Raw genomic sequence first — 25,819 nt, forward strand, 5'->3', positions numbered from 1 at the left:
TGATTGACACAGTGGCCAAAACGATGGACTCAGACATAGCAACGATCATGAGGATGGTACAGGACCAGGCAGTGTTTCATTCTCTTCTACATAAGGTCACTCTGAGTTGGAGTGCCTTGAAGACAGCTAATAATAACAACAATTACTGAGTACTGAATAAAGTTTTAGAGTATGTAATTTGGAAATTTGAGCTTTTAACTCTGTATTTGCAATTGTGTTATTAAAATGCATTGTCAATTTTGGAGAAAAGTAGATTCTAACGCTTACTTTAACTAGAAACAAATTCACTAATTTCTTTTCATTGAATATTACTATCCTAAAGCCTTTTTCTATTGTAAAAAATACATATAACACCATATTGCCAATTCAACATTTCTCAGGTGTACAATTTAGTGATGTTGGTTACGTTACCATGTTTTGCAACCAGCGCCCATAATGGCTGCCAAATTTCCCAGCACCATGAACAGAAACTCACTGCCTAACGGCTTTTTCAAAAATAAGATCTAATGTAATACTTTTATAACACTGACTTTTAATTTTTTTTTTTTTTAGATAAAATTCATGTAACATGAAATTAATCATTTTAAAGTGTATAATTCCGTGGCATTTAGTGCCTTCACAGTGCGGTCCAGCCATCACCTCTAGTTAGTTCTAAGACATTTTCATCACCCCGGCAGGAAACCCCGTACCCATTAAACAGTAACTCTCCACACCTGCCTCAACCTGCCCCTGGCAATCACTTTGTGTTTCTGTGGGTTTGCCTATTCTGGGTGTGTTGCCACACTGATTCTTTTTAACGCTGTATCATTGCACACGTTTACTTGTTCTGTATAAAAAGAATCTCAATTAGTACATGATTATACCATGGTATACCGGGCAGTGTTTCGTTCTGTTGTGCATAGGGTCGCTGTGAGTCGGAACCGACTCGGTGGCACCTAACAACAACATACCATGATTAACTGAAGATAAGGATTTTGATCAGCTTTATTGATTTTGGTATGTAATAGTTGTTAGCCTAAATTGGAAAATGTCTATTAAATGTGATTGCAAGCTTGATTAGTAGAAATTGTGGACTCTGCAAAGTGATTATGAAAGTGAAACTGACGTTTTCCTCAGATTAATAGAATTGAAATTTTCTTGTTTTTTATTGTCTAATAGGATGGTATTACTCTAATCTTTTTGGTCAAAACTTAACCATAGTTTTCTTTCTTACTTAATAAAAAAGCTAGTCCTTATTATTTTACACCTTTCTGCTTATTTTTAGTATAAAGTTTCCTTTGTAGTGTTAAAATATATTTAGAATAAGAAATTTTCTTGTGTGAATTTCCCTATTTCTGTGAGATATAGTAAGATATTTTTATGAAGCTATCTTAATAAGCAATAGAAAAAAATGAATTCTGAATCATATTAAGTAGATAAACCAAATACTATGAAATAATAATCAGTCTAAATCTTCTTCCCAAATCTTGCATCTGTATTACCATTACCAGTTCCGTTTATGTCAGAGAACTGTGCTCCTTAGGGTTTTCAGTAGCTAATTTTTCAGAGATAGATCTCCAGGCCTTTTTTCTGAGATGCCTCTGGGTTGACTCAGACTTTCAACTTTTTGATTAGCCCATTTGCACTGCCCAGGGGCTCCCTTGTCTACATATCCATATCCATATTATCCATTGCCTCCTCAGTACTTTTATGTCAAAATAAAAAACGTGGGTGGTTAAAACAGGAAGTTGTATTTTTCTGCCCCCAGCCTTCTCTTATATTTCTCGCTTGTGATAATTTGTTGGTTAATTCATTCAACAAATATGTATGGAGAACCAGCCGCATGTTAGATGCAGTTCTAGGCACTGGTCATACGTTGATGAACACAACAGATGGGGTCCCTCATGTAGAGCCTCATGGAGTTGACAATGAATGAGTAATTAATACGTAATTACACTTTGTATCCTGAGCAATGAAGGAAATGAACTGGAGCAGTAATAGAGAATAATGGGAAGGAGGAAGAACATCTACTTAGGTGGTCAGGGAAAGCTTTCTCTAAAAAGTAACGTTACAGCTGAGATACCACCATCTACCCTGTTGCTCAAGCTTGGGAGTTTTCTTCAAATCTTTCCTGTTATCCTCACGTCCAGTCCCTGTGCATTCTAACTTCTGAATATCGAACGTGGCCCTTCTTCACTCTCCCACTGACTGACCTATTCAGGCTTTCACCATCTCTTAAACGTTAATTGTTAGAACAGTCTTCTAGTTGGTTCCCAGTATTACCACCCTTGTTTTGTTCATTCTTTATTTTTTTCACTGCTGCTTAAGCCCCTTCAGGATATAAAACAAACCCAACCCCCTCCTTAGTGTGTTATACAAGATACTCCTCCCACCCTTTACCCCATACTCATTTCTTGACATTTCTTCACTTCATCCCTTATTTTAATTGAAAGGGAGCTTAAAGTGTCTCAAATACGATATGTTCTGTCTGGTTTCTGTGCTTTTATAATGCCTGTTTTTCATCTCCTACTGTCCGTTCTGTCCTTTTTGCATCTAACTCAGACTCCTTAGCTCAGGTGTCACCTTCTCCAGGGAGCCTTCTCTGATTCCTTTCTTTTCCTCCCAGATTGAGTTAGGTTCTCTCTTTCCCTGGTTAAGTTAGGTACACGTAGTTACATATACATACTTTTCTCATAGCACTTACCACGTTGTATGGCAATTGTTTCCTATATTTGTGCTTTGGAATGTAGCCAATTTTGTTCTTATTTTATGTTCAAGTTAGAGTACTTAATACTGAAAGCATTGGTATTTTGCGCTTGATGCCTGTGAGGGTTTGGTGAAATTTCTGGACCCTTTCCTTGAATGATGCGTACATATGCACAGTTTTGTACCAGTTCCAGGCCATTCATTACTCAGTCTATTCTCCTCGGGCTGTCTGTCAGTACTGCTACTCCATCCATTTGTCTTCCTGATTCAACCTCTGTATTTCCTGCCTCCTTTTCTTTACTCTGCACAATCCTAGCTTTGGCATTTTTAATGGATTCATTCTCACCTCTCTGCCCTTCTAATTCCTGTGCTTCCCAGCTCAGATAACCAGTGCCCACCCACTGAGATTAATGTTGGTACTTAGTTCCCACGTCTTGGAAAGATATTTCCCTCTGCTTCTGACAAGGGTAGTAAATTGAGAGTGTTCCTTAATATCCTGTATATACTTACGACTGTGTAATTGTTACAAAAGCACCAGAGAGCTCTTATGATAAGAATCACACTTGAATATATCTGAGATCTAACCTATGCTTTATGAATAAATTACAGTAAAATTTTATATGGATATTCCCCAAGTTTCCAATAAGCCCAAAATGTGAATGAACACTAGAGTTTTGTCGGCTCTGTCTATAACCGTGAGCTTTTATCAGACCAGGCAGAATGTTCAAATGTTTTTGTTAGATGCCGTTGAGTTGATTTCAACTCATAGTGACCCTGTGTACAACGGAAGTAAACATTACCCTGTCCTGTGCCATCCTTACAGTCACTGGTATGCTTGAGCTCATCGTTGACGCCACTGTATCAGCCCATCTTGTTGAGGGTTTTCCTCTCTTTTGCTGACCCTCCACTTTTTCAAACATTACCTTTTGGGTATTACTGAAAAAATATTCAATATATTATTTTTGTCTCCCATGTAAGAAAGATTTATTTTTTCTAAAATGCTCTGAAGAAAATAGTTGAGAAATTAAGTAGTCAGAGAAATTCTGAATTGGGGATTTGTGTTTCTATTTTTGTGTGTGTATGTATGTGTGTGTATGTGTGTTTCAGTTGAAGTAAATTTTACTGTGTGTCATATTCATACAATGCTTAATAATGTTGATGATTACTTATAGGCACCAACTCATTTTGATTAAATTCATTTGAATATAGGAAACTAAAAACAATGGTAAAATGCTTCTAGTTCAATATGGAAGAATTTTAAGATAACATTTACTTCAGTACAGTGGCATTCACCTTCATGGGGTTTGATGATAAAGCTTATATTACTGTTTTTGACATTAGCTGGCTAGTGAATCCAGTTTGTCCAGAGCCCAACTCACCATTGATAATATGTCCAATGAAGCACATACTGAGTTTTCTATGCCACAGTGAAGCCAGTTCTATGTGTAGACCAGTTATATTTGAGTAATTCATTAAATACAGTAGCTGCATTTGTTTTACCTAGTTATTTTCACATTCTGACACTGTGAATTAGTATATTATTTTCAGACTGTATCGTTGCAGAATTACCACAAAATAAATACCGTAATTCCTTTTTTGTGATCTTTGTCTTTGAACAGGAACACAGATATTTCTCCCGTGCTGACTCATAGCTTTCATGCAGAGATCTGATTTGTTAGAAGAATACCTGATGGCCCTTGTGACTTAAGGAGAAGAGAAAGTGTTTAATTATAAAATTACTGAAAATAACTTTACAGAAGCATTAGAAAATTATATTCTTAATATATTCAGAACTAATTACTTTACATACTGACTAATCTTTTCCTTTAAGCTAGTTTTTAGAGTACCAGATGATTTTGATTCAGTCATGTATAAGAACCTGGACCTCATTGTCTGTATGAATGATGTATAAATGGTACTATTCTGTTCCATAGGGTCAAGAGAAATATGGATTATTAAATGTAACAAAAATTACTGAAAATGGTAAAAAGGTTCGGTAAGTACAACCACCATTAATGTTCTTACGTTCCATCTGATTAGAATAATATAAATTATTAATGTAATTATATTTAGTAGAAACATTAACAAGGTGCTGGGCATGGCCACAAAGGCTGCGGAGCATCCCTTCAGTGGCCTCTGGGAAGCTGGGCTGTGCTGCCCTGTGCCCTCTGCTCCCTCCTGCTGGCTGGGTATCGCATCCAGCTGCCATGCAGGCTGGCCGCCTCTGTGGCCATGCCCTCCAGGCAGATGCGCAGGCAGCACCGAGCCACTGGGCTCCTGCCTGTTCTGGTTTCCCAACTCTTGTGTGTCCTGAGGCCCTGCAGCTCAAAACTGCTGTGGGGTGAGACGGGAAGAAAGTGGCATCGGAGAGGGTGTTTGGAAGAAATGCAGCAAGTTTAATGACATCCCAAAGTGAGCCAACCTGGGCGTGAAGCCTCCACCTCAGTGGAGCCAGGTACATAGCCAGGCTCCCAGCGCTCTTGAGGGAAGCCCTGAGCCTCGGTGATTCACCAGGCCCATGAAGGCAGGGCTTGCAGAGGTGGGAGTGGAGCCCTGGAGGCGGCTCTGCGAGGGAAGCTCTGATCCAGCACAGGAAGAAGGTGCAATGGTTAAGCCGTGGGCCCTCCAGTCACACTGCCCGGTTTTATTCAGCTTTGTCTCCTCCAAGCCTCCTCCTCCACAGAAGAGTGATCCATAACTGGGTCCATCACAGTGATGAGAACATCAGTAAATCTTAGCTGTTACTATTTCTACGGTCATATTTTCTAAATAAAGAAATCAGACAAATGGATGTTCTCATAACAACAACAACAACAAAAAAAATCCTCCATTTTCACATAATGCTGAGTTTTGCATAATGACCTGGGCTTTGGATCCTAACCATGTCAGTAAGTGAGGAGTAGGTGTATTTGCACTGTTGTTGTGTGCCATTGAGTCCATTCCGTCTCAAAGTGACCTTATATGACAGAGTAGAACTGCCCCATAGGGTTTCCTAGGTTGAAATCTTTATGGGAGCAGATCTCCAGGTCTTTTCTCCCGCAGAGGCACTGGGTGGGTTCAGACCGGTGACCTTTTGGTTAGCAGCTGAGTGGCTAACCATTGCGCCACTAGGGCTCCTCCTATTTGTACTTCATAGCCCCGAAAGGAAGAAAGAAAAATACCCAATTTTACAAGTGAATTCTACCAAGGAATAATTTAAGGAACAGATAATTATAGTGTTTGTAAAGATACTTCAGGGCACTGAAAAGAAAAACTCCCAGCTATCAAAATCTGGCAAAAATAGTTCACTTGAAGCAAACCCCAAAGACCCTGCTATGTATAAATATTAAAACTTGTGCAACAAACTTATCTCAATTTTGACTATGAAATCATAACATTTCCATAAAAATCATAATTAAAATTTTAGGAAGCTGAATATAACTGAAAAAAATACATGGCCAAGTGGACTTTGAGGGATATGAAGAGGAGTTAGTATTAGGATATCTATTGTTATAAATTACTCTATCATTAAAAGAGAATAATCTTACGATCAGTTTCATAGATGTTCAATAGGTTTTTGAGAAAATTTATCATCCATCCTTAATAAAAATGCTGAATAATATATGAATAGAAGGACATTCCCTTAAAATGATAAAATATATGTATATTAAAAAAAGCCATTGCCATTGAGTTGATTCCAACTCATAGTGACTCTACAGGACAGGGTAGAACTGCCCCATGAAGTTTCCAAGGAGCGCCTGGTGGATTAGAACTGCCAACCTTTTGGTTAGCAGCTGTAGCTCTTAACCATTATGCCACCAGTGTTCCTGATAAAATATATATGACACACAAAAGCTTTCTGGTTGTGTTATTTTGTAGTTTTACTTTATTGTAGCCAGAGAACTTTATCTACGTCATCTTTCTACTCGTTGGACTTGTGTCATTTAAAGTTTGAACAAAATCAGTAGAAGCTGATTCAGAAAATTAAAAACAAGAAGTAGAAATATGCTAATTTAAATATCTTTCATAGTAGGGAGTCAGTTGATGCATCTAAAAATAGAATATTAAGGATAAATACAAATTTACAAATAAAAATGCAGTTTTCCCAAAATACCTTAAGAGAGTCACACAAAATGAAGAAAATAATAGTACAGCAAAATGATGACAGAACATGCATGAAATATGCCTATCACATTAATATCAATAAATGTAAATGGACTGTGCTCATTTATTGAAAGAAAAAGGCACTCACACTGAAGCACAAAGCAAAACTTACCTAAGTATTACATGCAAAAGAAACACTTTAAAAAATGATTTGGGGGTGGCGATGGGCAGGGGGAGGATGTGTCAAAGGTATAAGCAGTAAAGCAGGAATAAGGATCTTAAAAGCAGAGTTCCGGGGGGAAACATTAAGCATCACAAAGATGGGCCCTTGAAAATGATAGAACATTATGGATAAATGTACAATAAAGATCTCATATTAGGAATAGCCATTCACCAAATAAAGTAGTATTAACAACTATAAGCAAAAACTACAGGGAATAAAAGGAAAAACGAGTTTATTAGTAGTACACGTCCTTTCACTATAGCTAGTATGTAAATTAAAATAAATGAGGTTTTCTTAAAGATGCATTTTGATTCCTAAGAAGGAAAAGAATAATTAGAAAAGTCTAATTAGTTGTATTATTAATCCATGGAATCCAAGTAGCTACAGAAAGTAATAAAATAATGAAGGAGGTGTAATTGATAGATTCTGTGTTCTGAAAACATAAAATAAACCCCCTTTTGTGTGCCTGTAGAGCTTTCACAGAACTGGCTGTGTGTTTGGCTAAAAAAGGTGGTAATTCTTGGTAAATTCCTGTAGTACACAGATTTGACATTCATTTTACCTCCCAGCAACTCAATCTCTTTATAATTTTATTTTTCTATTTTCAAAAACACTGTTCCACGTCTGCTGTTTGAAAAGTACTTTGCTAGGCCTGAGACAAGGAGCGCTAGTGGCATGGTGGTTAAGCACTTGGCTGCTGAGAGGTTGGTGGTTCAAACCACTAGCCACTCCATGGGAGAAAAGACCTGATCTGCTCCCGTAAAGATTTCAGCCTAGGAAACCCTATGGGGCAGTTTTGCTCTGTCCTATAAGGTCACTATGGGTCGGAATCGACTCAACAGTACAATAACAACAGCAGGCATGAAGTAGATATAAAAATAAATAAAACACTGCTTCTCCCTTTAAATATTTACAACGCAGTTGGAGAGTAACATTTAAGCAAAAATCTCTAATATAGAAAAATGGAAAAAGAAGGGGAAAATTGAGTGGAGTCTGAGTACACTAAGCAGCTTCAGTACTCTGTATAGGATCACTGATAATGGCATATTGGATATGAGTCTTGTCTGCATATCTGGAGATAGGACCATAGATAAATAGAAGATTTCTCTAAAAGTTCCATATTAACATTGATTACTTCTAGAGTGTGGATTAAAGGAAAAGAAATGGGAGCCTTTTCTTCACGTGTTTCTATACTCAGTTTTTATATTTGTTGATTTTGTAATTTAGGAAAAACATAAAAAACCTCATTTTAATAAAGATAATTTCAGTGGTCAATCAATGTGTAATTTATTGTATACTTATAATGTACCTAGTGTCAGTTGCCTACTTAGTGCAGCCCTTTTAGGAGGGGGGAGGAAGCCAAAAAATATAATCTAAATATATCTAAAGAATTGGGTGAGGTCAGGATTTTGTCTAATTTTTAATCATGAATAATAATTCTTGCCAAATAGAGTGTTCAATTTGTGTTAGTCTAAATTAGTGTCCTTGATCACTAATGTGCTGAATTAGTCTCCTGTTTTGTTTTTTTTTTAAACATATTAAGGTATATCATTTATAGCTATTCTGATAATCTTATCTCTGTATTGTTCATAGCTATTCTGATAGCTTGTCTCTGTAATTCCATTTGTTCAGGGACCTTCGTGGTCAGTTTGGGACCATAAAATGATTATTTCCATTAGCCTTCTATCCCCAACAAAACCAATTAGAATGTCAGTTAATGACTGTAAATTGTGTGTCACACTGATAACAGTAGCTAAGTAGGTACTTAATTTTTTAATTTGGTTGGAAGAACTGGTTGGTGGGGCTTTAATTGGTTGTCTTTATAATTACAGAAAGAACTGGTTGTCTTCTTGGGCAGTGTTGCAGGGTTCATCTTTACTTTTTACCAAAACTCAAGGAAGTAGCACAAGTTGGGTAAGTATTTCTTCTCTTTGGAGGCTTTATGTATTTAAATTATTTGAATTTCAGAAAGTAATTTCCAGAGTACTAACTATAGAGCTTTTTTTAACTATAGAGCTAGCATGTAAATAAAAATAAATGAAGTTTTCTTAAGGATGCATTTTGAGGCATAAGAAGGAGAGAACAAATTAGAAAAGTCTAAAATCAACAAATTCTGTTTTATCCACTGAATTGAAAATTAGGGTTCAACGCTTGAGCATTATAGAATAAATACACTTCTTGATTCATTGTCAGGATATTAAAGCTTTACTGTGTTTGTGACTCTGCTGTATCAGATATTTAGTCAGAAAATTAACAATAATGTGGCAGGCTCCACCTTGAATTGTGATCTGACCCCTTGGATACTAGTCAGTGATTCAGGTGTCAATGAAACTTCTTTTTTGTGTTATTGCTATCATTTCTCCCCAGTTATTGTAATACCAGTCTTAAAAATTATACTTTGGTGCATATCATAATAACTAATACTTTTAGAATGCATAATATGTGTCAGTACTATTTTAAGTACAGAAGATTATGTGTATAATGATGAACAACTCTAGGGTAGGTACTGTTTATCATTCCCTCTTTTTATAGATGAGAAAATAAGGTATAAAACAGTTAAGTTGCTCAAGGTCTTACAGTTCCTAAGTGTCAAATCTGGGTTTAGAACTTAGGTATTTTGGCCCCAGAGTCCATTTCTGCACAGTTCTAGAATTGTTCAGGAATAGAGTTTGAAGTGTTAATGACTTAAAGAATATTTAAAATGAAATTAATTTTAATGTTTGGTCTGCTTTATATCCTATCGTAACCAATATATTTTTACAATTAGAGTTTTTTTTTTTTTAATTAATAGGACCTAAAAAATTTTAATAGGACTTACAGACCGTGTGTGAGATGAAGGAGAAATCCATTTATAACATTCAATTAAATTTTAGTCATCTACATTTATAACGCAGCCATGTAGCATTGTTCTACACCACAAATGCCAAAGTACGGTAGTCCTCAGATGGCAGCCTAAAAATCCACATGGATTGAGCATGAGTGTGAACATTCTAGAACATTTCTTCCGTTCTGTTTCACTAATTCTTTGCTCTCTGTTCAGTCAGTAGAGTGGAAATGACCTCTGAAATGCTTTCCAAATTAAAAGAATTGAAAATTTGTTTGACTTAAAGTAAATTGATAATTATGTTTTTCTCCTTTTCCCCTGAGGTAAAGCATATGGTTCTTTTTTGTTTGTTAGTGCTTTTTTAGAAGACAATGTAATTATTTCTTCCTTTCTACTTATGGTTCAAGTTTTATTTGAAATTGAGTGAAGAAAAAGATTGGAGAAGCAATTAGAGATTAGTAATGAAAAAGTACCTGTAGAAAGCTGGACAGTGGTCATTTGTTTGATAATTACTGTTGTATAAAGATTAAAGACTGTGATATGCACAGACAGAGCACATAGAGAAGTGTAGTCAGTGGGGTAGACAGGCTTGTATGTGATTTAAACAACATTTTAAAAAATTTAAAGTTGTTCGGCTAATAACCCCGCCTGCAGTCGTCAGTACAGGATAGTTGCGTTTTATTTAAGATTTTCACTCTTGAAGACCTTACAGAATGCAGAACTCATAATTAAAACTAATCCTGACAAAGGGTGTGAGGGTTTTTTTTTTTAATCAGCTGAAGTGTGTTACCATTTGTTAATAGTGGGAACAGTTTTTAAAATTTACTGAGCCAACTCTGAAGCTGTAGAATTCTTAATGGTTTTTAAAATTTAGGGATTTACTGTTTGAATTTTTTGTACTTAAATGAAATTTTATTAGTATTTTTGTATTGGATCATTTCGGATTGACATATTAAATAGAGTCACACTGTGTTTTCTAGACTCTGAAAAGGCTAAACAGATGTAGGATGTGATAAAATGCTTGATTATGCATTCAATTCTTGATTTTTATTCTTTGACAAATTTTAAAACCTTATTCTGGCTTGTTTCCCCATTCCCGTATTAAGGGAATGAAAACTAGCTTAAATGGCCTAAGTAAAAGCAAGTAAGATTATCTAATTAAAAGGTGTGAATATGTACAATGTATTTTGGTACGTGTTATATTCATAAATACCAAAATCTGGTGTCAGATGCAAGGTATGCTCCATTATATCCATAATTAGAGTTGTTCAAAAAGGAATTGAAAGAATTCTAGCTTTGTTTCTCTGTTCTGTCACCAGCTAGATCTGTTGTAAATAAAATGTATTCTGTTTACCTAGTGGAATTGCATCTTACCTGAAGATAAAATTCTCAGTCTAGCAATGCAAGCCCCAAAGACAGAAATCACCTAGAGTAAAAATCACCCTTGACTGCCTCTTAGAACATGCTGTGTTAGAAGCCATTCTCCAGCAGAGCGGACGTTTTTCTCTGGTGTTGGAAGAGATTGTTTTTCCTTTAGTTGAGATTGGGTGGTTTATGTCAAGGGGTCATATTACAGGAGAAGTATGTTTCTTTAAACATCAGAGTCATGTTTAGTTCATGAAAATACGCTGAGATCCACTTGGAAGAAACAACAGGCTGAAGTCAGATATTCACGTTAAGGCTTATACTTGTGGATGGAATGCTGAACAAAATCACTCACATTACTTGAAAAAATTTTTTTAAATCAGTCATGCTTTGTATTTATTTTTTGCTGAGCAGGTATGTTTGAAATGCAGTAAGTGAAATGCACGTGTGCTGCATGCAACTCAATAAGACACACTTTGCCGTTGAGTCGATTCTGACTCACAGTGACCCTGTAGGACAGAGTAGAACTGCCCTGTAGGATTTCCAGGGAGTGGCTGGTGGATTCCAACTGCTGACCTTTTGATGAGCAGCTCAGCTCTTAACCGCTGTGCCATCAGGGCTCCACATAGATGCTGTACCCTCCAAAAATCTACTGAGCCTTTCCATCTCCTTTAGAGTAGATACCTTCCAGATGCTATCCACTCAGTTGTTATATCAGTAATAGGAACTTATACCTGCTTTCTTCAGTTGCATTCATCTCGTTTGTTAAACAGACATAAGCCTGCTATGTTCTGGGCATTTTGAGGGTTTATAGTTTATATAAGGTATATATTATAGGGTATATAGTTTGTACAGGGTTTATATAAGGTAGATAACATGGTCCCTGTCTTCAAAGTTTGCATAACCAAAAAAACCAAACCCATTGCTGTTTAGTCAGTTTCTTACTCACAGCAACCCTATAGGACAGAGGAGAACTGCCCCATAGAGTTTCCAAGGAGTACCTGGTGGATTCAAACTGCTGACCTTTTGGTTAACAGCTGTAGCACTTAACCACTGTCCCATCAAGGTTTCCTCAAAGTTTACATGGTAGTGGGGAAATCAACAAGTGAACAGCTGTACTGTCACATGACATACACTATGCTCTCTCTCAGATAGCATTCATCATATTCCTTGAGTATTTTAAAAATCTCCCCACAAATATCTGCTATTATTCAAAAATTTTACATGTTTTCTAATCTCTAAATACAGTCCCTTTTGGGGGCCAGATAATCCTTTGGTATGGGGGACTGTCCTGTGTATTGTAGGATGTCTAGCAGATACCAGTAGCACCCCTGCCCCTCCAATGTGACAATTAAAAATGTTTCTATGCACTGCCAAATGTCCCCCAGGAGACAAAATTGCCTTTGGTTCAGAACCACTTCTCTTCCTGTCCTAAAGGAAGGGAAGGCAGGCCAGGTGGTAGGACCTCCCAAGGTCCTACCAAAGTCCTCCCAAGAGAAGGAAATGAGACCAGAGGACATTGCCCAACAGGTCACGGAGAGGGAGACGGGTTTCCGAGCAAGTTGGTGGAAGGCCGGATGGGACTCCTTTCTGTAGTCTTCTGTCATGAATACAGGCTAACATAAGTCTGTTCAATGTAAACTATATAACACATTCATCTTAAAAGTAAAATACATGAATTTATACAACAACAAAGACAAAATATTTTAAGATTAAACTCTACGACTTGGCAAAAATATTTGGACGTTTAGCTTTGCCTGTGTTGTGTGTCGGCTTGTAGAATTGTTTTTGTCCTATGTGGTTCCATTGTATTTTTCTCTTGTGTGTCATTTTGCCTTTGTGCACTGTTACGACATCATCATTTTCTTCCCTTTCTCCATCAAGTCATTCTGCCAACGGGGCTCAGTCTCTGAGCTCTTGCTTTCGCTGCTTTCTTCTTGGAAAAATTCTATCAGTCGCCGGCCTGCTGTCGCATATGTAAAATCTGAACCTGTTTCAGCTGTCACTGTATGTGTTCTCATTGCATGCGCCTTGCCACAGTAATTCTGTTTTCTTTGCCATGACTACATTGAGGGGTAATTTCAGTAGAGAAAAGTGGGAGTAGATTTTTAAAAAGAGTAAATACTAAATAAGAAATTTTGCTAACAGACTGAATGCATTTTTCTAACGTTCTATGTCATATCATTGTGTTTATATTTGGTTGCTCTAATCTTATCTGTGTTACTTAGAGTTAACCATTTACAGATCATGTAATGAAAACAAATCTTTTGTCATTTTGTTAAATATGTACGTTCAAGTTCTATAACTTTTGAGATGTCATTCCTGCTCAGAAAGTTATCAGTACTCATTATAGCCTTATGGTTAATAAAATAGTAATTAATCATGTATGTCTTTTGAATGACTACAGGTACTTAAAGGTAAAGACTTTGCAGAATGCAGTTAAATTTTTTATAAGGTTTTTATTATGAGTCCACTAATAAATTCCATATGATATCCTAAATTTTGTTTTGACTCTACTAATAAATTCCATATGATCCCTAAATTTTGTAATAATTCTTTAAGTCCACACTGCTAACTGAAAAGATGAAGTAAAAGGGCACAGGGATAACAAGTGAAGCCGAACCACCTACTAAGTATGAAGAGCAGAGTTCTTGGCATTACAGAGAGTGAATAAGCTATCACAAGTTGGTGGGTAAGACCCAGTTCTAGTGGTAAACATAATTTGACATGAAATAAACACTTTTATGCAATAAATATTTTAGCAAGTGAAATTTCCTATAATGACTCTTAATGACCTTAAGATTATAATTCAACAGCCCTTGGAGGTTTAAAACTTCTAAACCTTTCAATAACGTAGGAATACTATGTGCTGTTCTTAGTTAACAGACTTAAACAGAAAGGTAAGTTAATGATGGTAAGATGCATAGTAACTGGAGATTTAACATAAATTTTCTGCTATTTGCTAAATTTTTTCTTATCTGGTTAAAATATAATAGCTAGTTAAGTGTTTCTCCATCTCAGACCACCCGTGACTACTGTCTTCCCATCCTTCTCACAGTTCCTCATTGCTGAGGCTTTATAGCATCAGGCTTTCATTATAATCTCCAACAAAGGCTGACTAAAAGAACTTGGGCTTACAGTTTTCTGTTTTCACAAGTTATTGTTAATTGCTGACAATATAAATATCATATTTTTACACAATTTTTTACTGGGTTACACGTTTTCACCAACCATGCCATCCCCTTGGCATTATTTTCCTAGGCGCGCGTTACACATTATATGTGTGGGCATGTTATTTACGTGGGCACGTTATCTGTGAAAAAATACAGTAGTCTGTAAGGAAATAACTTGAAAGCACAGAATCGTGTTTAGAAATTTTTATTAGGTAGCAAAGTGACTTGGTATTTGTCAGATACTTTTATATACATATATATAAAAGTACATTGCCTTGCCTTTTTGAACATGACATTTCACACAGGCATGTGTAGTCTAGGATAAATTCCAAGAAATAGAATTGCTAAGTCAAAGGATATATGTGTTTGTAAATTTGCAAATATAGTATTGCCAATTACTTCATAACCTCACCAACATAGTTTTTTCATCACACTTTTGTTTTTGTTTGTTTTTTGCCATTCTTATGGGTGAAAAATTATTTCATTGTGGGTTTTGTTTGTTTTATATTGCTGTGGTAGAAGTTCAGCCATTTTATTTCCTTTTCCATAACCTGTATATTCATATTCTTTAGCATTTTTCAACTATAAAGTAGGGGCTGTTATTTTATAGTATAGAAAGGAAAGAATTTGAACTAATTTTCTCCTTGATTTATTGTTAATAATATGAAATTGGTGTTAATTCTTTTTGAATGCACACATTTACATGAATATCACATAAGAGTTTTTCCTTTTTTTTAAAATGAAGTTTGGGAGTAATCAGTCCAAACCAGAGTTCACAGTGGACCTCAGGGGGGCAACGATTGAGATGGCTTCAAAGGATAAATCCAGCAAAAAGAATGTTTTTGAGGTAATAATTTTTTTTTTCTAAGTATATCTCACATTTCTTAACTGTAATAATTGGATATTCTATGTTTTTGAGTTATTTTGGAAATAGTCTTTCTTTGTGACTAGTTAAGGCAAAGTTTATATTATGATTTAAGAAAAAAAAGTGGTGTAAAAATCTGGGATTCATTTGCGTAGATTACTCAGACTGTATATTATAAACCTTTGCCCCACAAATTGTGCCTTTCCCCAGCTATAGCAAGAAGGGTGTGGTTCCTCTTCTCTACCAAGTGTAATATTAAAAAATACATCAGTCCCCTCCCCCCAAAACTACATTAAAACTTTTCGTTTTGTCATTTAAAGCCCTCCACAGTAATCTGTGATCCTGTGTCAGTTAGCTATTGCCACATAACAGATGCCCCTAAAACTTAGCAGCTTAACACAACTGTAACTATGTTTGCAGTGTTTTGTCTGTACCGAGCTGGCTGTGGCTTCTGCTGCTTTCGCCAGAGATCGAGAAGATTCTGTGTTTCAGGGGCTTGGCTAGGCTGCATGGTCCAAGACAGCCTCATTCACATGTCTAGTGTTGGTGCCAGCTGGTGGCGAGACCTCTTTTCTCCACAAGATCTCACATTCAAGGAGGCTACCCAGGCTTCTTCACATGGCCGTGTCAGGGTTTCAGGAGGGTGGGAGTGGAAGCTGCAAGCCCTGTTCAGGCCTAGATTTGCAAGTCCCACTTCACTTTCCTTGTATTCTGCAAGTCAGAGATCCAGACTAGAGCCCTCTGCTGACAGAGGAACAGCAGAGTCATCTTGCAGAGGGGCGTGCATACAGAGACGGGGAACCATCCCTGCAGTCTTTGCAAACAATCTTCCCGATCCCAACCTACCTTTCTGGCTTCCTGTCTCAGTCCTTACCTATCTTGTTGTCTAGGCAGATTGAATTAATGGCTATTTTCCAAACAGAGCCCAGGTTTTCCTGCTTGTATGGTTTTTACACCTGTTTTATTATTCTGCTTTGAGCCAGTCTCTGCTTGTCAAATGTTACGTGTGTTCCAAGACCCATGTCAAATATCACCTCATCAATGATGCTTTTTCTTGGTTTATTTTTTTTAAATAATACTTATTTTAGCCTATTTGGGGTTATCATCATTTATAAGTTATTTCCACCACTAAAAAGCTTCTAACAGTATCTTACGTGCAGTGAAAATTCAGTATTGGTTTACTGGTTTGATCCACTAAATAGAAAGAAATGCGTGAATGGTATTAGCCTTGCAATTCAGTCACAGTGGTGTTGAGAATATGCACAGCAAAACATACACCAGTTGAACCATTTCTACATGTACCATTTAGTAACATTACATTCTTCAAGTTGTGCAGCCATGCTCACTCTCCTTTTCTGAGTTGTTCCTTCCCCCTAAACATAGATTCACTGCTCCCTAAGTTTCCTATCTAATCTTTCGAGTTGTTGTTGTCAATTTGATCCCATATAGACAGTTCTTAATAGAGCATAATGCTCAAGCAGACATTTTTTACTAGCTAAGCTAAACTGTTGTTTGGTTTTAAGAAGACTTCAGGGAATATTTTTGGATTAATGTTTAAAGATTATTTCAGGGTAATAGTTTCAAGGATTCAACCTGCCCCCTTGGCTCCAGGAAGTCTGGAGGCCATAAGAATTTGAAATTCCATTCTGCATTTTCCCCCTTTTGATCAGGAGTCTTCTGTAGACTCTTTTCATCAAAATAATTCAGTATTGGTAGCTGGGCACCACCCATTTCTTCTGGTCTCATGGCAAAAGAGATAGCTAGTTGTTTCATGGAGGCAGTTAGCTACACATTCTGTATCCTTCTTATGTGCCTGACTCTGCTTCTTATTCTGTTGCTCCAGGCAAATAGAGACCAAACATTGTGCCTTGGATGGCCACTTGAAAGCTTTTAAGACCTCAGGCACTTGCCTTGCAATTTGAATAGGTATTTGCAGGATGAAAAGGTTTCTGTGGCCAAGTAAATTTGGGAAATAGTGTATATTTTATTCCTGTCTTAAATAATCACAATTCTCTCTAGAATATCAAAGCTCTGCAAAGTTCTGAAGGGGAGAAACAAACACATGGTGGTAGTCTAGTATAACTTTCTTCAATGTAGTTTTTCCCAACTTAATGTCACGTAACTGTTCTTGTTTTTATTTTTTGAGAAATGCCTTTTCAAACATTTAGAGAACTGTGTTTGAGGAGTATATATGTCTCTCAGAATGTCATTTGGGAAACATTGCTGTATGCTCCTCTAGGAAAAAAAAAATCAAATAGTTATAAACTAGAAAATGGGAGGAATGCTTTCTACAACTGCCTCAAAATTCTTCTTCAGTCAAGTGTAAGAAACTGAACCACAGAGATTATATATACATAAATGATTATTGTTTTCATGTAGAACAATACATAGTATTTTTACTTCATGATTTGATACTTAATAATATTGTCACCCAAAAGGTGTGTGATATTTATTGCCTTTCTTTGTACTAAGTCATTATACTAAGAAATAGTGAAGGCATAACCCTTAATATATTCGTTTTCTATAGTTTTTAACCAGAGAGAAAAAAAAAATTGTCAAGTCTTTGTAAAAATATCATACATTTTATTTCTTTACAAATGAATTGTTTCAGTTCTAATTTAAAATGCATGGTTTTGCTGCATGAACTTGTTTTTAAATGATTATAGATTTCAACAAGTTTTATGGCATTCGTGTGATGGAGTTTGGAATGCTAAATTACTAGATTTTCATTGAGCATTTATTGTGAGACACAACTTCATGGTTTATAAAATAACTGAGCTTGTATTATGCTGCAATAAAAGGTATTATTCCATAGTTGTGTACTGCCTTACCTTTCATTCTATTAATATATGGCATCTAATTTTCTACTGTAGTTCTGTAAACTTTGAGTTAAATGTATTCATTTATTTTGTTGAAAGCACCAACTGTACTCTTTTTTTCCTCTCCTTTTCTCTAAAGCTGAAAACCCGTCAAGGAACAGAACTGCTGATTCAGTCTGATAATGACACTGTTATTAATGATTGGTTTAAAGTTCTCAGTAGTACTATCAGTAATCAGGTATGTGTTTGATTTAGGTACAATTTTTACTTCAGAGCTGTGTTTCAAACTTTTGGCTCTCTAATTGCTTATTACATGTTATTAGATTGCGGTTTATATGCAAAAAGGTACTTCTGTATGTATTTTGACAGAGGCGGTAAAGACAGTGGTCACTTTACCAAGTCCCGGGGGCTGGTGAATAACATTGTCATTTGTATAATGTGTGCAACCAATGGATTTGAAATAATATTCACATTCTTCAAAAAGAAATAGTTCAATAAAAGAAGACAGTGAAACTGCCTAACATAATCTTTATTCAGTAACTGAATGAGTTGAAAATAATAGTATTGGTAGAAACACATTCTACGCAAAGTTGTGAAGTGAATGAAGCTAAGTCTCTTCGTTAGCACTTCTTCCTTTCAGTGGCTCCCCTCTGGCTTTTCTTCCCCCTTCCTGAAGTGTGTAGTTCCCTTGTGTTCCGATAACTTCTTATTTATATAACAACATTCAGGAAGAACCTCAAAATCTAATTCTGAAGCTCTGTCAGTAAGAACAATACTAAGCAACTAGGGGCCGTACTTTTTTAGACTCTGTGTTCTCACCTCTCCTCATGTGGGGACATGAATGACTCCTAGAGATCATGACAGTGGCAGAAATGAAAAATGATATTTATGGGAGTGTGTTATGGTTTTATAGGCACCTTGGTGGTACAATGGTTAAGTGCTCGGCTGTTATTTTGAAGGTTGCCGGTTCAAGCTCATCAGCCACTCCGCAGGAGAAAGATGTGGTAGTCTGCTTCTGTACAGATTTACAGCCTTGGAAACCCTGTGGGGCAGTTCTATAGGGTCACTATGAGTTGGAAATGACTCGATGGCAGTGGGTCTGGTTTTGGTTATGGTTTTAAACTAAAGGGAGACAGAAAAGTATTGGGAATCATTGGCTTTGATAGAGATCGAGATGTCTTTCTGAGACTTGAAAGATGATGCCACATCATTAAAAACCTTTGTGATCTTACCAAAGTGTGCTACCTCTGTGAGCCTCAGTTTTCCCACTTATAAACTAGAGAGACTGGACTTGATTTTATCCAAGTTTCTTTTTAAAGATTTTATGACTTGCTCAGTTCAAAAACCCAGATTTGGAATCTGAATATTCTTTGATTCTTTCTCCTATAACTTTTACATCTTCTTTAAATTAGTCACCAAGCTATATGTAAATTATTCCTGTTAAGTATATAATATTGTATGATATTTCTGAATCCTGTCCCTTCCTTTCCATTTATTCCAGAAACCATGGACAGTAAATATCTTTATATCAAGAGTAACTTCTTAAACACTTTTCCTTATTTAATCTCAACCCCCACCCATCCGTTTCTAATGCCATTGCTGTATGAAGTCTCTTAATATCAATTTTATATTCCTGTCCTGCTCAGGAATCTTCTGTGACTCCTATTAAAATTAAAACAACCTGAGCCTGGTCTACCTTTTCTAGTATTCTACCCAGTATGGACTTTCAGCTCTAGTCACAGTAATCTGGTCACTGTCCCTTGAAATCAAGCATGCATCATGCCTTCATTTAACAAATGTGTGAGCGCTTTATGCACTGGGGATATAGCAATACATGACCAGACGCTACTTCTGCCTGTATGGCGCTTACAGATAAAGACAGAAGGTAACTAAACACAGATAACTGAACAGTTATATAATGAAATGTGACGAGCGTTAGGATGGAGGAAGATGCACAACATACTGTAAAAACACTCGGTAAGTCAGGGCTTTACCCAGTGGAGGGGTCAGGGAAGACCTTGCAGGGAAAGTGCTTTGCTTTTTTTTATTGAGGACTAAAGCCTGGTGGCGTAGTGGTTAAGAGCTATGACTGCTAACCAAAAGGTCAGCAGTTCAAATCTACCAGATGCTCCTTGGAAACCCTGTAGGGCAGTTCTTCTCTGTCCTGTAGGGTCGCTATGAGTCAGAGTCAACGGCAACGGGGTTTTTTTTTTTTTTTTTCCAAAGCATCGAAATTATTAAGCCATGTGAAGAGAAAGGAAAGTATTACAGACTATGAAATTTTAAAATACATACTGTTCACATAGTATCAAATAGGGCTTCAAACTAGTTCTGCTGGGTTCAGTCATGGCCGATGAAGCAAAACCTGAATGGACCCGAATTTTTCACATGTGGGTGGACCAGAATGATATTCAGAATAGGGAAGAATTTACAAGTCAGATCCCTGCTAGAAACTTCATCTCCGTCTTAGAAAACAAGGGCAGCGTATGCATTATATAGTAACCAAATCTCTTGACTTGCAGAGTCAGGAAGAGTGGTGCCCCACTCAGAGATGGCAGCCAACCACACTGCTTTGAATGTGTGTTGCTCTCCACAGTCCTGACAATAATCCAGTCTCCTGTATCAGGCTCTGGAAAGGGCTCACTACCCCTCTTCCAAGTCTTACATTCCAGGGCTTTGACCTGTAATTTTTCCCATTCTGGTTATCAGTCTGTTTCACCCAAATTTTAAAAACTTTGGTCTGTTTTTATTTCACCTCATCAGCCATGACTGAACCAATTCGAACTGATTCGAAGCCCTGGTATCAAAGGATATAACTACTGAGGAATAAATGTAGCAAGAGATGTGCAAGACTTCTTCAGGGAAGATTACAAAGCTTTATTGAAAGACATTGAAGAAAACCTAATTAAGCGAGAAATAGATCGTGAATTAAAAGATTCAGTAATGTAGATACCATTTTCCTCCTATGAGTTTATAGATTTGAAGTTTTTGAATCGCATTCAGAATCCCAGTAAACTTTCTTGTAGAACTTGACAGCTTATTCTAAAATTTATATAGAAATGTAAAGGGCTAAGAATATCCAAGACAGTCTTGAAACAGGAAGTGGAAAGACTTGCTCAATCGTTATGTCAAGACTTTATAAAGCTATAGTAATTAAGACATTGCAAGGATAGAGCATAGACCTATAGAACAGGATAAAGAATCTAGAAACAGACCTATGTACATATAGGCACTTTATGCCAGATCTGCTGAACAGTGAGGAGAAATAGGCTTTTCAGCGAATGGTGCTGGGGCAGCTGGATATCCAAGAAGAAACTGGAGCCCTTCCTTACGCTATACACAAATATAAATTCCTAGTGGAGTAAATACTTCAACATGAAAGGCAAAACAATGAAGTTTTTAGTTTTGAGAACCCAGTACAGTTTTTAACCTGTAAAAGTGTGACTTGGTTAGGCTATAGAGCAGCTCTAGAATTACTTTCAGTTACCAACATCTGTGAAAACCCACTGCCGTCAAGTCAATTCCAACTCATAGCGACCCTATAGGATGGAGTAGAACTGCTCCATAGAGTTTCCAAGGAGCACCTGGTGGATTCAAACTGCCAGCCTTTTCGTTAGCAGCTGTAGCACTTAACCACTACACCAGCAGGGTTTCCAAAACCCTTGCCTTCGAGTGTGACTCGTAATGACCCTATAGAGTTGAGTAGAACTGCCCTATAGGGCTTGCAAACTGGTGGGTTGAAGGGGTGGATTTGAACCACTGACCTTTTCAGTTAGCAGCCACACTTTTAACCACTGTACTACCAGGGCTCCGGTAACATCTGTGAGTCTGTGAGTAATGCTTAACTATTAGCACAAAATGTAACTTAAAAGGATTGTTGGTGTGCAAAATTAATGCACCATGGGGTAGGTGAGCTAGTTAACTTTATCTTACGCTGTTGTCACAGAAGGTGTCTTTATTATGTTCTGTCACCATAGATTGCTGCCTGACCTTTTAGCTATTATTACTGTCACACATGTGCAGTTGATCAAAATGAGGCAAGGTAACCTCATTATCATCGTAACCCCATTACAATGGGAATTATCAGCCATATTTATTGAAATTCAGAAATTGTGTACCATCTAAGAAAATATTTTAAAAGATTTATCAAGTATGTAAATCATGCATGAACAAACAAAAATAAAATCCGTTGTCATCAAGTTGATGCCAATTCATAGCAACCCTGTAGAAGAGAGTAGAACTGCCCCATAGGATTTCCAAGGAGCGGCTGGTGGATTCAAACTGCCGATCTTTAGTTAGCAGCCAGATACTTAACCACTACGTTAAGTCATTGGGAAGAACTAATTACTGATCGTTCGAATTGTTTTATTACAACTAAGGTAATACTAGAAGTAATATGGATTTGTGAAATATCTAACCTGTAGGCAGTAGAAAATGATGAAGGACTTGAAGAGGAGATCCCAGATTCACCAGGAATAGAAAAGCATGATAAAGAAAAGGACCATAAGGATCCTAAAAAACTTCGTTGTAAGTTGTTCTTTCCTGTTTTGCTAATGATTTGAGTGAGCTTGTTCTCTTAGATTTCAAAGATTTTAAGCATATAAAAGCTGAGTATAGTCTCCAATGTTATTTAAAAAGTTATGATTAACTATGTAGTTAGAATGTCAGTGTATCAGTACTCTGTCTTCTTATTAACTCATACTGTTATTTTTCATCCTCACAGTATACATCCCAACAGTGTTATGTAAATTTTAAGATACTGTGATACTTCAGGAGAAAAATATATTCTAATGCTCTTCCATTGAGGCCTGCAGGGAGCTGAACTTTACTGACTTAAAAATATATAGTTAATATTTAATTAAGAAGTCAGAAGTCATGAGTCATATACCATAGCTCCCTACTGGACATGAGGCAGCCATCTGTGTAATGGGATACGTCTGTGCGTGTGCACACGTACTTCAGGAACATACACCCATAAAAGACCGTAGCGAGAGCCAGCAACTTTAAGAATAGCATTTTCTGATGCATTGCCTGTTTCAAGAAATCATAAACTGTGACTCTTCATTTTGATCAATCTGTTTCAACAAATGCACATTTAGCTCTGGTAATTTTTTGGTCTTCAGATTAATTGAATGACTAGAAAATCAGGTCTGCTTTTGTTCTCCCACATGCTGCTAAAGGTTAGGGCTATTACTGACATGGTCGTCAGGTAACAATGTAAGCACATGAACATTTGATTGTTTTTATTCTTGATTAATATATTGTTCGTGCTCTCAACTTTCCCCAAATGTAGTTATTTTTAAGAAATTTATTTTTTGAATTTTTGTTATTATAACCAAAAAAATAAATTCAGTACTAAAGCCAGTGTATCTTTGTGATTCAAATTCTGTTAATTAAGGAAGCAACTTTATATTTTCCAGATGGTCTCATTCTTAGCTCACAGTAAAAGTAATGATGAGACTTAAGGTACAGATAATTTTGATTATGTATACTTAGCCAGCCTCCTAGTTCAATTAAGGATAGGAATTTTTTTGTTTTGTCTTATAGATTTTTTTTTCAGTCATTTTACCTTCCAAAACTGATCATCAAAGAAGATAAGTAACATAATTCTTGAAGTAATGAATATAAATTAGCATAACTTAGGGATGCTTGGTACATATATCAAAAGATTGTTTTGAGTCAGTTTTTAGTGGTGAAAATAAGATGTTTTTTATAACTTCGAAATTGGGTCTGTATTAGTTTGTTTCTTTACATGTTACTCTCAAACCACATTAAAGTTTGAAAAATTAAAATGATACTGTGATTGTTACATATGAGATTAATGTGTTTTGAGTGTGAAGTGGAAAAACTTTGTTATCAAAAAAGTTTCTATTTTACGAAGTACTTAATATCTCTCTGTCTGTCTTAAGCTATGAAAGTGTCTACCATAGATTCTTCGGAACAGAAAAAAACCAAGAAGAACTTAAAAAAGTTTCTTACACGACGCCCCACTTTGCAAGCTGTTCGTGAAAAAGGTTATATTAAAGGTAGGTAGGAAAAGTGATGTTTATAGTGATGAACTTTGGCCAAAATCAGAAATAGGACATTTCAGATTAAACACTAAAGAATTTCCAGTCAATAAAAATGTTCTTATTCTTTATTCATCAAGTTTTTAGTTACAGTGATTAAAATTTGATTTGAATAATTCAAATGGGTTTTTTTATGTGCATGAAATGTTTATTTTAACTGAAGCACTGAATAGACGTAAATACCAAACTAAGTTCTTAGAAAACCTGTGTCAGAGAAGCTGCTCTGATGTGTTGGGTAGCAGATGTTTAGAAGTTGTGACAGTGAAGAGTTTTAGTTTTGAGATGCAAAGGTTGGAAGAAATTAGAAATTTTTAATAAACTATCACTAAGAAGGAGTTTCTGGTTGGTGCAGTTAACACACTCTGCTGCTAACCGAGTCCACGCAGAGGTGCATGCCATCCAGGGATACCTCGGAAGAAAGGCCCGAGGATCTACTTCTGAAAAACCAACCACTGAAAACCCTCTGGAGCACAGTTCTACTCTGACACACATGGGGTTGCCATGAGCAAAAATCGGCCCCACGGCAGCTAATAGCTGGTATCTGCTAAGAGAGTAGAAAGAAGAAAACAATGAACAGACCTATTTTATTCTTGACTGTTTGCTTTCAGTTGTCACTTAAGGTAATTTTAAAATAAGTATATGGTATTTTTTTCTAGTTAATTTGTATATTTTTTATTTCCTTTATAAGTACCAAAATGTACTAATGGGATTTTTTCTTAATAAGAAAGAATTCTTTAAAATTTCATAGACCTTTAGTTGTTATAGGCCTAAGTTTAAATTCCTCAGTTAAAGTTTTCTAACACATGGCTTAAAACAGTGACATATATTCGTAAATGGAGACATATGTTAAGGTGATATATAATGTTTATGTTATAGCTATCTCTGATTATGAAGTTTCTAACAAAGATGTACGTCTTTGGAACATCTGTTTTTAAGTCATCTAAATTAAAATACCCAAATGAGTGTCATTAAAAAAGTATTTAAAAGATGTCTAGGAAGATTTGCCTAATTGGATGATTCAAATTAGCATCCTTAAGAGTTATGGATAAACAGGTACTCCCAAATAAAGCATGTGAATTCAGCATATTTAGCTTAGAACCTTTAAAAAAAATAAAAAAGCCTGACAAATGAACAGGAGCTACTGTCGATTTGTTTGCTAGGCCTTTTCATTGAGAAATCTAAAAGCCGTCACTGGATGGCTTATACATCACTTCAAATATTTTGTTTTCCAGAATAGTTAGCACTAACGTGGAATTTCAAAACTGTTGTGTTGAAAGATTAATAGAACCACCTTTGGAATATATTTTGTGAAGTCAAATGTTGACACATAATGGTCACACAGATGCTTGATTTAATAGTTTTAAAAGTACTTAAGTATTTATTAAGTGCTAGTCATGATCCTAGGTGCAGTGAACACCCACTGTTGTTCAAGAATTACGAGGTCCTGGTCCACATGAGACATATGCTCAAGTGGGAGACAGACAATAAGCTAGTAGACAAGATAATTTAAGATAGTGATGATTACTATGAAGAAACTAAGATGCTAATAAAAGAGTGTGACTAGAATTGGGTTATCTTAGGCAGACTTGTCGGAAGGTTTTTCTAAGAAGGTGACGTTCGGCTGAGACTAGGAGTGATGAGGAGGAATCGAATTTGGGGGGAGAGTGCTGTCTGCAGAAGGAATAGAAAATACAAATGCTCCCAGGTAGGAACT

At 36.3% G+C, this 25,819-nt stretch overlaps 1 protein-coding gene across 4 annotated transcripts in view; it reads left to right on the forward strand.

Annotated features, from left to right (window-relative positions):
• ARHGAP12 (Rho GTPase activating protein 12) overlaps nucleotides 1–25,819 on the forward strand; it is a 115,549-nt gene that overhangs the window by 84,013 nt on the left and 5,717 nt on the right. For all 4 annotated transcript variants that reach the window (XM_049881689.1, XM_049881690.1, XM_049881691.1 and 1 more), the window contains 6 exons: nucleotides 4,620–4,681; nucleotides 8,824–8,905; nucleotides 15,099–15,200; nucleotides 18,177–18,275; nucleotides 22,462–22,564; nucleotides 23,947–24,063. In XM_049881689.1, coding sequence (XP_049737646.1) covers nucleotides 4,620–4,681; nucleotides 8,824–8,905; nucleotides 15,099–15,200; nucleotides 18,177–18,275; nucleotides 22,462–22,564; nucleotides 23,947–24,063 — 565 coding nt within the window. The remainder of the gene's footprint in view (nucleotides 1–4,619; nucleotides 4,682–8,823; nucleotides 8,906–15,098; nucleotides 15,201–18,176; nucleotides 18,276–22,461; nucleotides 22,565–23,946; nucleotides 24,064–25,819) is intronic.

This window comes from Elephas maximus, chromosome 4, assembly GCF_024166365.1.
Source record: "Elephas maximus indicus isolate mEleMax1 chromosome 4, mEleMax1 primary haplotype, whole genome shotgun sequence".
Lineage (NCBI taxonomy): Eukaryota > Metazoa > Chordata > Mammalia > Proboscidea > Elephantidae > Elephas > Elephas maximus.